This window comes from Orbicella faveolata, unplaced genomic scaffold (assembly GCF_042242905.1).
Source record: "Orbicella faveolata isolate gen_17 unplaced genomic scaffold, um_ofav_v1 contig_12, whole genome shotgun sequence".
Lineage (NCBI taxonomy): Eukaryota > Metazoa > Cnidaria > Anthozoa > Scleractinia > Merulinidae > Orbicella > Orbicella faveolata.
Window position 1 is genome coordinate 14,299,561 of NW_028301539.1, and position 15,237 is coordinate 14,314,797.

The 15,237-nt window shown below is 41.1% G+C and overlaps 1 protein-coding gene across 1 annotated transcript in view; it reads left to right on the plus strand.

The window, feature by feature from the left end:
* Positions 1 to 15,237, plus strand: part of LOC110052324 (oxysterol-binding protein 2-like) — a 158,326-nt gene that overhangs the window by 113,230 nt on the left and 29,859 nt on the right. Inside the window, exons 13-14 of the mRNA XM_089283800.1 lie at positions 4,302 to 4,351; positions 4,803 to 4,864. Coding sequence (XP_089139926.1) covers positions 4,302 to 4,351; positions 4,803 to 4,864 — 112 coding nt within the window. The remainder of the gene's footprint in view (positions 1 to 4,301; positions 4,352 to 4,802; positions 4,865 to 15,237) is intronic.

Below are 15,237 nucleotides of genomic sequence, written 5' to 3' on the forward strand. Positions count from 1 at the left end.
TGAATCATTATCTCACGGTCAAGAACACCATGAATTTTTTACCTGCCCACCAGGCCTTGGTGAAAGGGTACAATGATTCCTACCATTGTAGCATCAGGATGGCCCCCAAGAAGGTGAATGCCCAAAACAAGAAAGAGATCTGGGATCCTCTGTCAGGCAAACCTATCAAGAGTTTACTGAAAGTGCGAGATTGTGTGAGACTGAACAAGAATATCGAGTCTTTGAGTAAGGCTATTTGCCAGACTGGACCAAAGTCTTTGTGATACGTCAGGTCAGATCTGGACTGCCCATAGTCATTCTGTTTCAGTTCCATTTCTTGACATTTCAACTTGGGCACATAAATAAGTGCCTTATATTATTTGTTTGATTTCATTATTATTCATTCAAATGACATCTTCAAGTTTTGCATGTTAGAATTTTTAAATAAATCATCGTTGCATTCCATCAATTCATCCTTACTCAATCAAGGGGGTGCGATAGGGTGGTGGAGCTACCCTTATGGGCAAATATTTCAGTCCCACGAAGCAGAAACATTTTTCACTTTAGGCCCCGAAATGTTTCATTACCCCTAGAGCCAAATATGTATAACTCCCCTATTTAAAAATTAATCTCAGTGCACCACTGATTACAACTTATTATAACTCTGATACATTTTTATTAACCCAGAAGCACTAAGTATCATCCTCGCCTGCACTTCCTAACCTTTGATTATTACTAGTATTTTGAGTGAGGAAATTAACATGGCTTTAATCAGCTACAGAAACCTAAAGGAGTTTCTGCAGAGCCAAGCAAATGATTTCAAGGCCCAATTACCTCATCCCATCTGTTTTCGAGGGTCTGGGTGGAAAGTGCGATTGAGCAGCATCTCTCTGCTCAGTGCCAAGGTGTTGGTACCTCCTCTGATGGCAAATGACAACAACAACAACACAACCCTCATCAAGTACACTTGCATTAGAGATGAAAAAAAGGTGGTAAAGGGGGGATAAAAAGAGGGTGGTAAAGGGAGGGTATAGATGACGTTTCATGGAAAATAAAGCAGCCCTTTTACAATTCACGAAAAATACAACATTAGCATTTCACGCCTCACAGAAGATAAAGAGAACATTTTGGAAAATCACGGTTCACAGTGACTATGGAAATCACGATTCACGAGGGAAAAAATGGCTATTTCACATTTCACAGGAAATAAAAAGGGCTGATCACGGGTCACGAAAATACCCTTTACCACCCTCTTTGAAGCCCAGAACCTGCAACGAATGTTTTCTAATGTGGACAGAGTGGGCTTCATGAAATCCAAGGTCACCTTTTTCAAGCAACGTCACACCTACAATGACCATGGACCGAAATTCGCTGCCAAGTACACGGCACACAATGGTAATGGAAAGTACATCAAGTTCAAGTGAGATGGCAACAAGTTGGTAGCAAAGAATGTAGATACGCACATGCATGCCAGCCATCCTCTATCCTTCCAGATCAATGTATTGTTGGTGTTGAAGATGTGATGGATCAACGAAAGGTAACCTGACAATGTCCGTGAATCTCTGATGACTTCCTCAAGAGATGTTCCTTAACTCTAGTTTTTAATAAACTACAAGCTTTGCCTACATACTTTTTGATACATTGTTCATCATGGATATGGTACACCGTTCTGTACTTATTAAGGTTTTCTGTTTTTTCCTCAACATGTACTTATTGCAATCTGAGAGAATTGAAAGGATGTGGATGAGTGTGACCTGGTGTCATTTAAATGCTGTTTGTAGGCATTCTGAAGTGCCTTCTATGTATGGCGCTGAAGAATATATTCTCTTCTCGTTAAGGGATTCTTCACACTCTCTCCTACCAGAACCTCTGTTCAGTATTGTTAACATCCAGTCTGGATAGGTTTTACTCTCTCATCTTCTTCAGAAATCAAGGTCTGAGCTTGAAGTAGCAGTGTTGACTACAGCTATTTTATGTTGGAAATTCAGGGACTGGTCAGTATGTGTCAGTTTCTGGTGCACAGTAGCCCTTGTTGAGCCATCTTCACATGCTAAACTTTTATTTTTTATTACTAAATGTACCTTTTTATTACTAAATTTACATTTATAGTAATGAATAATATTCGCCAATAAAATAATTTAGCTTATTTTGCTTCAGCTGATAACAGAATAAGAACCTGCTGTTCCATGACTATTTGATTATCTCTCTTAATTAGTTCTTCATTGATTGTTAAATGAAGCACATCTTTCAAGTGTTTTTTTTGGGTGAGAAAACCAAAGGACTTAAGTATTAAGTTACATACATCAGCATGAAAACTAAAACTATTGCATTTCCTGCTTTAATCTAAAATGGATGAGAATAAACACAAAACACCATGGTAAAGGGGACAAGCCCAAGATGACTACCAAAGTCAATACAAACTGGGAGTGAACAGGGCTGGCGAACTGTGTGACTATTACGTGCCAGTGCTCTGCATACATTCTGCTCTATCTGGAATTGTGTCACTAGTTAATGACCACATCCAATAATATCTTTTTACAAGCCCTGGATTGTCAATAACCACATTTTTTTCAGATGTATTCATGTGTTGTGCTTTAATTGTCATTATCCATGTTTTTGGTAGAATTTCATTTTTAGCCTGTGGATTGCATAAGCAAGGTACAGGTAGTAGTGGTGGATCAGATTTTTTTTATTTTGCATATTGGAGTTGGTCAAGCATACGTTCAGTTCCCATTGCAATTCCACTGTTTTGCGGGTGCATATAATGTTAGACGTCTTTTGGTCAACATGCTACGTAACTGTGTGTGTTGCGCTAAAAATGGAACTCTTAGTTCAAAAAACTCAAGTTAAATGGTTGTTAAAACTTCTGGTTTATATGTTGGTCTTGGAAAGTATTATGTAATAGCAGCTTGTTTTAATTCTGTGTTAAAATTTCCGGTTCATTTGTTGGTCGGAGAAAGTGTTAATCTCAGTTGTTTGGGCGTACCTCATGCAATGGTACGTGTAACATAGATGTTGCAAAGGAGACTAGGAAAGGGTCATGGAAAGGTTGGCTTGTAATATTTACGTCAACACTGTCTTGCAGCGTTGTTAAACAATTTTTAAATAACCTTTCTATCGTGGGCGCAAGGTCCAGAGAAAAGATCTTTGTGAAAGATAACTCTCAGAATCGTTATTTTCAGTTGCAGAAGTTTTGGTTATTGCTTGTTGTAATTTTTGGTCTTAAAACATCATGTTTTTGTGTGGCTTACTAGCGACACTAAACATTAGCATCCAAGGTTTGCTTTGTACTTTTTTGCCCTCTCTGAGCAATAGTTAGGATTATCACCTTCAGCTGGTGCTAATCTAGTGGACCCGAGTTCTATTTCAAGATCTACTAGCTTTTTTTAAGTCATAGGTGTTGTTCTTTTCTTGTTTAACCCTTTTTTCTGAATAATATGTACTTATTTCACATTTAGAACAATAATAACATGGATTTTGATGTTTTGCAATTTTGCTGTTTCACATGACTGCAAATCGTATCCAATGGCTTAAATAGTCATTAAAACCCTCAATTTCTCTAAAGACCTTTCGCAGCTACCCTGCAAGTGGAGTTGCTTTGATCTTATTTGCAATGTGGTGATTTATCTTCCAAACACTGCGCAGAACTGCAAAAACTCAATCTAGCGGCACTGAGTCATGCAAAGACGACTAGCTTTTGTCTTCAGGCGACAAGAAAAACATGTTGAGCAACCTTTATCGGTTTTAATTAGGCAACAAGAAGTCTACAAAGATAGAGTGGCTCAATAGGCCACTTTCAATATATTAAAATTCAGCTTGATAGTGAGGCCTAGAGGACACAAACAAGAGAAATGAATAAACATGGTCATTCAATTTCCTTTGTTTGTGTCCTTTAAGCCTCGCTGCCAAGCTGAATTTTAATATATCAAAAATGGTCTGTTGAGAATGACTTAATCCACTGGAGCAATACAGCCCATGTAGTGTCAACAAAGAGGCTTCCCTATTCGTGCACTTCATGTAGTCGTTCAAGATTGAGATACAAAAGAAGTGAAAATATGTGAAGATTCACTTGGGTTTCCTCGGATTTTTTTGTAAAGAAGTGTAGCCTATAAAATCAATAATGTAACTCATATAACGAGAATAATCTGTAAGCCACATGTGTGCAATGCAACCCTATTTGTTAAGAAAAGAGTAATTCCATGTTATGCAAAGGTTAATTCATGTCAATCATCTTTCACTGGAAAATTCATGGTTTTGCTCATAGAGCACTTTCATTAATTTTGTTCTTGTAGCATTTAAAACAGGTGTTTTGTTTATTTCAGATTTTACTCCTTCACGCAGTTTACAATTCAGTTGAATGATCCAGAATATGGTACGTATTATATTCTTGTGAAGAAGTCAAGAACTCATATTTAATCCGTGTGTTGATGCAAGAAATTCCTCAATAAATCCTCATCACTCATCACAAATTCCTCTCCTGTTAAGTGGAGTTGCTTGACAGTCACCTGATACAAATCTGGGAATCTGCTTTCATACATCTTGGGTGGGCTGTGGCCGTGGTCAAGATTTGAGGTGCACCACAGTCTGCGAAACTGCTTAAGCAATACCCAAACATAATTCTGTTCCCCGCGCTTCAACTGCTGTAAATTCAATATACTGGTCAGTTGCCATCTCTAGTCTCAGGTTTCTCTCTACATTATACGCATAAATGAACACAAGAGACCAGATCATCATCTCTTGATGAACCCCATTACCAGACATTCATATTTTCATGTATGCAAGCTATCTTTGTAACGAAATTGTTGGAATGAATGTTTTCACAGATGTTTCATGCCAGACTGACTGTCGAGTTAGGACAGACATACGGCTGCTTGAGCGTGACAAGGTATTGTACACTTTATTTGACGTAAATATGGTTTGTAAGTTCTACAGTTTTACTGGTAATATTAATAATATGACAAAAATGGAAGACTCCTTATAACTGAGTGCAACAACATAAACATAGGACTTTTCTGCTTCACCCACTCACTCACTCACTCACGCACGCACGCACTCACTCACTCACTTACTTTACACACTAACATAAAAGCATCAATCTTCAGCTACTGGCAAAGATTGAATCATTCCACTAACAAGATTTTGTTACGAGAAGCATTTCAATATGCAGCAAAACATACAACTTTCTTTGACATTCAACAGAATGAAGAAATCAATAAAAAGTGTAAAATAAAAGAACCAACAACCCAGCAACACACCAAGAATGCATGATTAGTTATAAAGAAAACCTTCAGGAATCAATATTGACAAAATTGCCTCGAAACCCAGAATAGGTCAATAACAATTTCAAGAGAGAATTTTACACAAAAAGAACTAAGTTAAAAATAATTCTTAACTTGAAAACTACTTGACTCACAGTTACTGCAAGTAATTTCAAAATTGGACGATCGCAAAGCATGAGGCTGATTTGAAATTGCAAGCGCATCTGAAATTTGAATTGACCGGTCAAGATTCAGCAGGCGGGAAAAACTGTTCTGTCTTGATGTCAATGTATGATAACAGGAAAGGCATTGAGGGATCGGCTATTTACTGAGTTCGGAGTTGAGTTAAGTTTGAGTTGAGTTCGAATTAGGTTTGAGTTACCTTTTCTTACACTTGTGACTAAAAATGTACTAAAGAAAAGTTTCGCATCCCTTTTTCCTGAAAATAATTAGGTATTTACATTTCTCCAATATGCCTCAGTGCTTATACAAGGCTGTTGCCTAAGGAAATTTTTAAGAAGCCCTTCAGGCTCCTAACCTGAAAAGTTAGGAGCCCAAGCCACTTTTTTAGGAGCCCAGAATAAATTTGCTGTGGTCAATCCGGGGGGTTGGCGAGACTGGGGAAGACAGGGGGGATGGAGTGAATTTGGAAATTAAGAGGAGGGGTCCGGAGACAGAGATTTTCCATAAGACACTAATATGGTCTATTTTGTCAATCAAATTTTTGAAATAAAGTGTTCAGCAAAGTGATCAGGTCATGACTGAGAAAGAATACTATTTGTGGTCAAACAAGTTCAATAATTGGCGTATCCATGCAAGTGCTGCAGCTTTTTTTACAAAAATTTATATTGCCTCTTTCGTTTTTGAGTTTAGCAATTCTAAACAAATCATGAAATGCAAGCTGCAAATGAAAACAAGTAAAAATGAAATAGGCATCTGGGGCGTTTGAATTTGGCCTCACTGAAATGTGCTTTCCTTCCCCGGGCTTCAGGGACATAAGTATAAACAAAAGGTGCATTACTGCATTATATTGGCTGCTTCTTTGGAGAAAATATATTCTCGTATATTGGGCGAAGCCACAACAATTCGTTTGATAATTTAAAATATAAATCCCTGGTGTGCAAAAAGAATTGCAATGATGTTTTCTTTTTGCGTGCTTGTAGCTACTTGAATATTTTGACTTTTAAGTCATAAATATCCTTTCATAAACTACAGAAATTCTTTCAGTACAGCTAAGTGAAATTTTCCAAAGTATCGGACAAAAAATAATGTCAGCAGCAGCATCACTCCAATTCCAAAAATATTTGTTATCAAAGTAGTTATTTTGCAACTGGAATCAGTAGGGCATCAACAGAGACACAATCCATTGGCATACATGACGTTCATTTATTCAGTACTGAGCTTGCAATGCATTGTAGGGCGATTTTCAAATATGGCTGTTTTCGGTTGTTTTGTGAGCGGAGAGAGACTTTGTTGCCGTGTTTTGGCCCATATTTCTCGTGTTAAAAGCAAAACAGGACCAGAGTAGCTGTTGTTTTCCGTTTAATTTATTGTGTGAATGATTGTTTGGCCGATTTCATGAGAAGATTGAAGTCATCTGACAGATTAGATGGGAATGAAAACACCATGTTTAGGTGCACACTCGGGATCCTTGAATAAAACTTTAGTCGCCCGCACTTGTAACTTAGGCGCCTCAGACGACCGAGCGCCCATTAGGCAGCAGCCTTGGCTTATAATCTACTGATGCACGTTGACATTGGGCAAGCGCTCACACGTTTTGTTTAAATGTGTCAGAGTTCTGGGGGATGTTACTAAAACTGGTAACAAGGAACGGGGAATGGGGAACCGGGAACGGGAGTCTGGGAACGAGTGTACAGCGGTAACCCGCTTAAGAATTCAACATGACGGACAAAGGAAAAGAAAAGGGAACAATTTGGGGAAATGTAAGTGTAACGATTGTAATTTTTGGTTTCCACCAGCTGTGCCTCAAAGTCCAATATGGTACTGAGAAAAACAAAGCATGAAATAGTGCCTGGGGAGAAAATCGAATCGGTATTATCACATGCTACTGTAGTCAGTCGGTACAAAATGCAGACTGCAGACCGGGTACAAAATGCAGACTAGGTACAAAATGCAGACTGGGTACAAAACGCAGACAGAGAATAAAGACTGTTTTCCGTCTGATACATGACAACATGTCATCTAAAAACATACCGAGTGTCACGCAGTCGCTTTTCCGCGGTCATCTTTCACCAACATTTGCATTATTGTGGAATATTCCATACTCGGCCACTTTACTTACATGTGTCGGTGGGCTTTGAAGAACGAGGTATATAACAATAGTTGCTATTCTTATTCAATGAGATGCTAATAAATGGCCGGGTATTCTGAAGTTTAGCCTTGCTCGTTTCTTCATATATTTTGTCTTTAACAAAGCGGCCAGGCCACAGGTTATTTATCTGCTGCTCACCTGATTTGCCAGCTGACTTGCCGATCTCCAAAAGGCCGCCTTTCTAGCTTCCGAATGCGAAGACAGCGGACGACCCACGTTCAATGATGCTCATGTGTTATGTCACTTGTCCTTGATATCATATTATGTGTTGCTATTTTTAAATAATGATATGACCGCTCGCGCACAAAGTGAGAAGATATGAGTAGACTATGAAGGCTTGAAATTCTATGTAAGAAAGACGCAGACGTAGCTTGTGATAATACAGGATAATACCGATTCGATTTTCACCCCAGGCGCCATTTGATGCTTTGTTTATCCCAGTACCAAGTGGACTCTTCTAACAAGAACGTACTGGGCCATGATCTGGTGGCACAGCCGGTAGAAACTCACGTTTACAACCGTAACACTTCCTCACATTTCCCCAAATTGTTCCCTTTTCTTTTCTTTTGTCTGCCATGTTTAATTTTTAAGCAGGTTACCGCTGTACACTCGTTCCCAGACTCCCGTTCCCGGTTTCCCGTTGCCCGTTCCCCGTTACCAGTTTCAGTAACATCCGAGTTCTGGGTTAGAGATACAAGTTTCGTATAAAAGTTATGATCGTGGGATTAAAGGTCATTAAATACATTTTCCAGCAATTGCAAACCCAGAGTCTTGGAAAAATTTAAATATGTCAGGGTACTGAAATAATCATGGCTTACTACTATTTTTGCACAGTCGTATGACGAGTCTGCTTTTAGCCCTAACATTCCATCGTGCTAAGACCCTGGGAAGTGTGATTGGAAAGCTACGCATTTGAATTTCTCATAGTGAGAATGTAGTAGGTCGAATTTCTCGTGGTGAGATCACTTATTTTCTATCATCCATTTCTAAAATTTCATTTGAAACCTGGCCACGCAAAACCAGGCTGTCAAAGACAGTTTTCGGATGGAGACATTTGTATTTCAGTGGATGCTCTATATATACTGTCTGCCTAATGAAACAGCTGATGGAAAGAACTTTGCGGTGGAACGTACCTCTCGATTTTGTGCAAGAAAAGAGTGTATCAACACACAACCAAAACAAAGTAATTTGATTGTGCCTCCAATAACTGTCACACTGAAAGAAGACCGGAATGCAACACATGAGGAACATCAGGCTGTTTCGCACCACAGATCAGGGTACTACTCGAATTGAAGACACACCAGGAAAATAAAGTCCACGGGATCTACCAGTCCAACATATTGTCGATATACTCACAATTCTGTAAGGCGTAATTCCGTTTAAGACACGCTATTTTCCTACTTTTGTACAAAAAGCACAAACACACTGTTTTCGATAAAAGGATTACTTTCTACTGATCTCTTGATATCCTACTCGCACCAATCTACGAATGAGAGCCGTAATCCGATTGGCTACTGAAGCAAAAATGGCGGGAATCTCGCGTGTTCGGTTTTATCACTAAGAAAACAAACATAATGTCTAAAAATAAACAAAACTCTCAACGAAGTGCAAAACACTCAGCCCCAGTGCGGAAATTAGAGCCCTAATTGAGCAACAATTAAAATAAGCACGAAGTTCAACTCAAATATATCTTATAAGCTAACAGTTCAGCATTCTCCACTAATATATAGTCTTTATTGTTCCTCTCCACTAAGCTCTTGTTTTGTGGCAATAATGCACAGCTTGTGGATCGGGCGGTCGTACTCGCCATTCCAAGTCCTAATGCGTACCTTCCTGACCAATCCATCCTTGCCCGGGTAGGTGTTGGTGATCAACGCCATCTCCCACTGTGATCTCTTATGGTTTGGGATGACCTCCAGGACCAAATCGCCAATTTTGACATTCTCTCTCTTCTGAAACCACTTGTTCCGCGGCAGCAGTGTCAGCGCAAAGTACTTATTTATTTATTTATTTATTTATTTATTTATGAATTTGTACAAGTACAGGTACTTAAGGTTACAGTATACCTTCGGGTCGGCAATTTTCTTCAAATTTGGATTTTTGGGTCAAAATAGTGGTCGAAGAATAATCTCCAATTTCTGAAAAAAATTTTTGAAAAAGGCTAAATATTGGCGGAGAAATGGCGGTTTTACGTTTTCACCGGAAGTAAAAGTTTACCTCTTGATTGACAGCCCTATAGCACGTATGCAATCAACCGAGACGATTTTCGAGGGAATTACCTATTTGGATGTCACGAATTGACTACTCAGTTGATCAGCATTGTTGTTCTGACTACCCAGCATCTTTGGTATTAGGCGTGTCTCTATTAAGTTATAAGTAAACATAGACCACGTTTAAACCATGGACCAGTTTGAAAAAGCGAAAACAGCGAAGAACGAATGAAAATACATCAATGAGTGAAGAAGCGAAAGTTCGCCACGCGGATGAAGCTATAGTTATCGTATAAGGCGGGCAAATATTCGTGGTAAAAGAAAAGAAAGGTTCAGGGATGCTGACAGAGACTCTCCTGATGAGTCCGATATCGACGAATCGTCGGACTCATTGAGGCCATTTGAAATATTATCCATGCACAGTTGCCCGCACACAGTTGCTCTCCGCGCTTTCTTTTGTTTGTTTCCTTCGCTCAGCCACTCTAGCGTTTGTATCCTTTTTAGTCTTCTCCATTTTGCCAGACCAGCTTCAAGAAAAACCGAGCTATAGAAAAATTCTCTCTCTGCCTTCGGTTCCTTGAGCGCATTGCGAAACACAACAGTTTTTTAGAGATTTGCACGTAAATTTCAGCAGGAGGTTAACGGTAGTAAACTTTCCCTGCACTGCTGGGCTTAGTTATCTGAGAACCCAGTTGAAGGCGTTTGTGGGCGGAGTTTGTTTGCGAAGCAGAAAATTTTTCTTAGCGCTGTTTTCTCGAATAAATTTTTTCACTTGAAGCAGACACTTTAAAGAGTTATAACTCAAAGGGAATTTGTTCACTTGCTCTTAAATTTGGACAGTGGCTAGTTTAACATATAAACTACAAAAGCGTGTCTGGGAATTGTTAATTTCGAAATACTTTTTCTTCGAGAGCGATTTTTGTATGATCACTCGACATTTTTTTAATCCTATTTCGAAAATGTTCGGTAACTTTTTACTGCAATTGAATATGCCAAAGTGCAGACACGTTTTTTAAGCGCTTTGGGCCCTGAAACCGAGGTAAAAATTAAATTGGCGAAAAACGAAATTCGCTTTGACTTGTAGCTTTCGAAAGGTGATTCGGGCGCTCACATTTAGTGGTCGTGAAAAATTCGACAATTCATTTTCTTTCAAAATTCTTGGTAGTTTGATAGCCAGCCCCATAAGCTTTAACTTGATATAGGGGCTTAGGTATCTACAGCTTAAACTGCACGCGCTACATCACTTGCACGCGAGACACCCCTGAAGGTATACTGTAACCTTAACAATAGGACATAAGTCCCCTACTTGGTTAATACACCCACACCCAACCCCCTAAAAAATATCACGAAAAAACCCTTCCCTGACCCGACTAAACTACAAATCAAATAATCTAAATAACACAAATACAATCTAAAATATACTAATCAACTTAACAAGTACAGACAACAAGTCCAAAATTTGCCAGCTCTGTTTTGGACACTCCTCAGTAAATGCCTGGGATTAACTCTGATTTCTTGCTCGGGTTGGGGAGGAGGATTGTGTTATCTGATCAGGATGTCGTTCAGCGTAATTGGTGGTTCTTCCCAGACGTCCTCGGAACTTGGGTAGAGGGGCCGGCTGTTGATCATGTAGGTAGTTTCAGCCAGGAACGTCCTCCACTGTTCTTCAGTAAGCGCCTGGTTCTTACACACACTGTTGAGGGCTTGTCTGACGGACTTGATTAGCGACTCGACAATTCTGTTTTGATGACTTGCACGTGGGGTGTCCCACTGCCACTCGAAATTGCAGGCAAATTCCTCTGAAACGGTGCTTTGTATCTTGGGAATGTCCCAGCCTTGCATCACCTCCCTCAAGTATTCCTGTGCTCCAACAAAGTTCGAGCCACAGTCCGACCAGCACACGTTTGGGTGGCCGCGTAGGGACGCGAATCGACAGAAGGCCATTAGGAAGGCTTCAGTTGTTTTGTGTGTTACAAGTTCCAGGTGAATTGCTTTGGTTGTTGTGCAGGTAAAGATAACGACTTGCGCTTCTTGGAGTGTTCTCCGGTTCAATCGGATCTGCAGTGACCCGAACATATCCATAGCTGTGTTCAAAAATGGGGGAAATCCGGCTGCTACTCGCAAACTTGGTACTTGGCCCATTAACTGATCGAGGAGTTTTCTGCGCAGTTTCCAGCAGATGACGCACTTGCTTACAACGGCCTTGGCCATTTTCCTGAGCCCGATAATCCAAAATTTTCGCCTTGCTTCATGCATCAGGCTCTTTTAGCCGCAGTGTCCTCGTTTCCGGTGTAGGTGACGCAAGGGGAGGATCGCCAGTTGATGGTCTCTGGGCAACACGATAAGGTTTCTCATGTCTTTCGGGAGGATTCTGGCATTTTCAAGATGGCCATGAGCTCTGATTAGCCCTTCCTCATCAGTTTTGGCGATTAACTTCTTGTCGAGGCTTGGTATGTCTATTGGAAGCTGACTCCATTTTAAAAGCTGTAATTCTGAGTGCATGAGTTCTTGAACGTCAGGGAGCCTTTTGCTACAGCTGTGCATCTTGTAGCTCCAACAAAACGATGCACGTAAGCCAGGACTCTGCGGATCTTTGTGAATGTCGATCATCTTTGCAGCAGGTAGCTAAAGATGGGATTGTTCTCCTTTCCTTCAGGAATGGAGGTGACATGGAACTCTCTTGTTTTATAGTCTCTTTTGTCAACTTGCCTCTGCTTCGTGGTAGTCTTCATTTGTGTCTACTCGTTCCTGGTGAGGACTCTGCTCATCATCTTCAAATTGAGACCGTTCGGTTTCCGGAAACCTTAGAAACGGCGGTCCTGACATCCAGCTTTCAAGATCACTGGCCGCAATTCCTCTAGTGAGGGCATCTGCTGGGTTGTACTTGGACTTGATATAGCAGAATTGTTCTGATCCCACTGTTTCTTGAATTTCTGCAACTCGAACTGATACAAATGGTCTGAATTCGCGAGGTGGGGTCTTGATCCACGAGTTTGAGAGTCTATCCAGAAGGTCTTGTCGTAATCCTTGAAATTAACAAAGGCCAGTGCCTCTTGGCATGTGTTGTAAATCCTTGTGAGTGCTAGGCACCCCAAGAGTTCAAGTCGAGGGATCGTTTTCTGTTTCAGCGGGGCAACAAAGGGCTTGACAATCACGGGGACGCATTGATGGTTTCCATCGTGTAACTTCCAGCGGAGGAAAATGGTAGCGCCTTACCCCAGTTCTCCTCCATCCGCAAAGCCATGTACTTGAGGTGGACCGATTGCCTCTGTTGGTTTCAGTTTATGGCCAGATTTAAAGGTAAGAAGTCGATTTATGATTTCTTCACTCTCCTTCCACTTTTGCTGTGTAGCTTCTGGGATGATGTCGTCCCAGCCGTATCCAGCACTTCATAGCTCTTGCAGGTCAATTCGGAATTTAAGCATCACTGGTGCGATGAGGCCAATAGGATCCCACACCTGGGCTAGAAGGGCAAGGCAGGTTCTCTTCGTGAAGTCTTTATTCTGTCTCACAACGGAATCCTTCTTCAGAGAAAATGTGTCTTCTTGCTTGTCCCACTTGTGACCAAGCAAATCTGTGTAACGTTCATCCTTGGTTTGGTCGACTTCCGGCCTGTTTGAGTGCCAAGCCTTAATCTGAAATTGACCCTTTCCAAGCACCTGGTCAATTGTACTGGTGACATGCTTGGCTTCAACAGTGGTTGACCTGGATCCACCAATGTCATCAACATAGGTTCGTTCCTGGAACGCTTTTGCTGCTTCGGAAAACTCATCTTGTGACACTTTGGCCAGGATGTTGGTGGCATTCGAAACAATGTCCGGAGCTGGCTTGTCACCAAAGTTTTGTCGGAGCCACTGGTACACGGTGGGAAGATCATGCTGATTTTTTCTCCACAGGAATCTATGGAAAACCTGATCATCTGGGTGTACCAGCACTTGGTTAAACATCCAACTTCATCCCAGCACCATGTTGTCAAAACTTTGGGCAGGCTGTTGATGTAATTTGGTCCCTTCTCTAAATGATCATTCAAGGAGAGACCATCGTGACCTTTGGCGGAAGAATCAAACACAAGTCTGACTTTTGTACTCTTTTCTGGGGTAAATACTGCTTGGAGTGGCATGTACCATTCTGGCTGACTGTGATTGACATTCTCCTGTGGTACCTTGATAACGAAGCCTTGATCCTCCAGTTTTTGAACTTCTTCACTCACGATGTCAAAGCAATCTTTCTTCTTAAACGATTTCTCCGCACAATACATTCTCTTCAAAGCAATGTCATAATTACTTTGCTTAGGAGGCCCAGTTTCTTTCCATGGCATTCTGACTTGCACTCTTCCGTCCACCAGTGTTGTCGAGGCTGAGAGGGCTTTCACAAACTTGTTTTCGCGTAGAACATTTTCGCTGCAGGTACACAGTTGCATCTTGATGAACGAGTTTCTTGATGTCTTCTACAGCATTCACAGTTGCGACGTCTACTGATTTGATTTCAGGCATGTCTTTTGAATCTGGATCTACTTGGCCCAAAACATACCAGCCAAAACAATTCCTCTTAGCAACAGGTTCTCCAGGATAGCCGCTGGCTGTGTGGATGTCAACAAAGGCGTCGACAAAGTCAGTTCCAATGAGTAGGTCGACGGTACCACCAGAGAGATGTAACTTATCTGCTATTGACTTGAGGTGAGGATAGCTTTCAATTGATTTTCGTGATACATTCTTGGCGTTGCTACAAGGCTTTCGAACTGTGTGTACTTGAAGATTCTTCAGAATATCTTCATCGGTGGGTGATGCGATCTCAACATCTATCATCTCGGAAACTTCCGCTTTCTTTTGTCCTCCAGCTAAGTTCATAGTTAGGTGCATTTGAGGACCAGATAACCCCAGTTGTTTCGCAGCCCTTTTGGATAGAAGACTCGTGTTTGAGCCAGTGTCTAACATCGCGAGTATGTCGTTAAGGTTTTCATCGCTGTCTCTAACCTTGACCTTTTGCACCGGACAAATACCGAGCGTTTTTTACTTCCCTGGTCTCCTCGTTATCCCTTCCTTGCAGGCTGCGGTTCTCAACTACAGGTGGAGTACCTTGGCTTCTGAAGATCGGTGCGTCGGGACTCAAAGCGGACTGCAAGGGTTCGTTGTTCTTCTCATTGTGCAGGGAACGGTGATGGTTCTTCTTACATTTATTGCAAGATGTACCGTCAGCCTTTTTGCAGTCGTTCGTGTGATGTGACACTCTTAGGAATTTCCGATATCTTCTATTCTGCCTCACGATCTCCTATCTTTGCTTGAGATGTGATCCTTGATATACAAGGCAGGAAGCAAGAAGATGCTTTGATTTACAGCCGAGGGGACATGATTCGTCATCGGTCATACTGGCATCATTGAAATGTTGATCCGTCTTCCTACGGTAAGGTGGATCTCGCCCCCTTTCAGCTTCTGTTTCTCTCTTGCCCCTAGATCGGAGC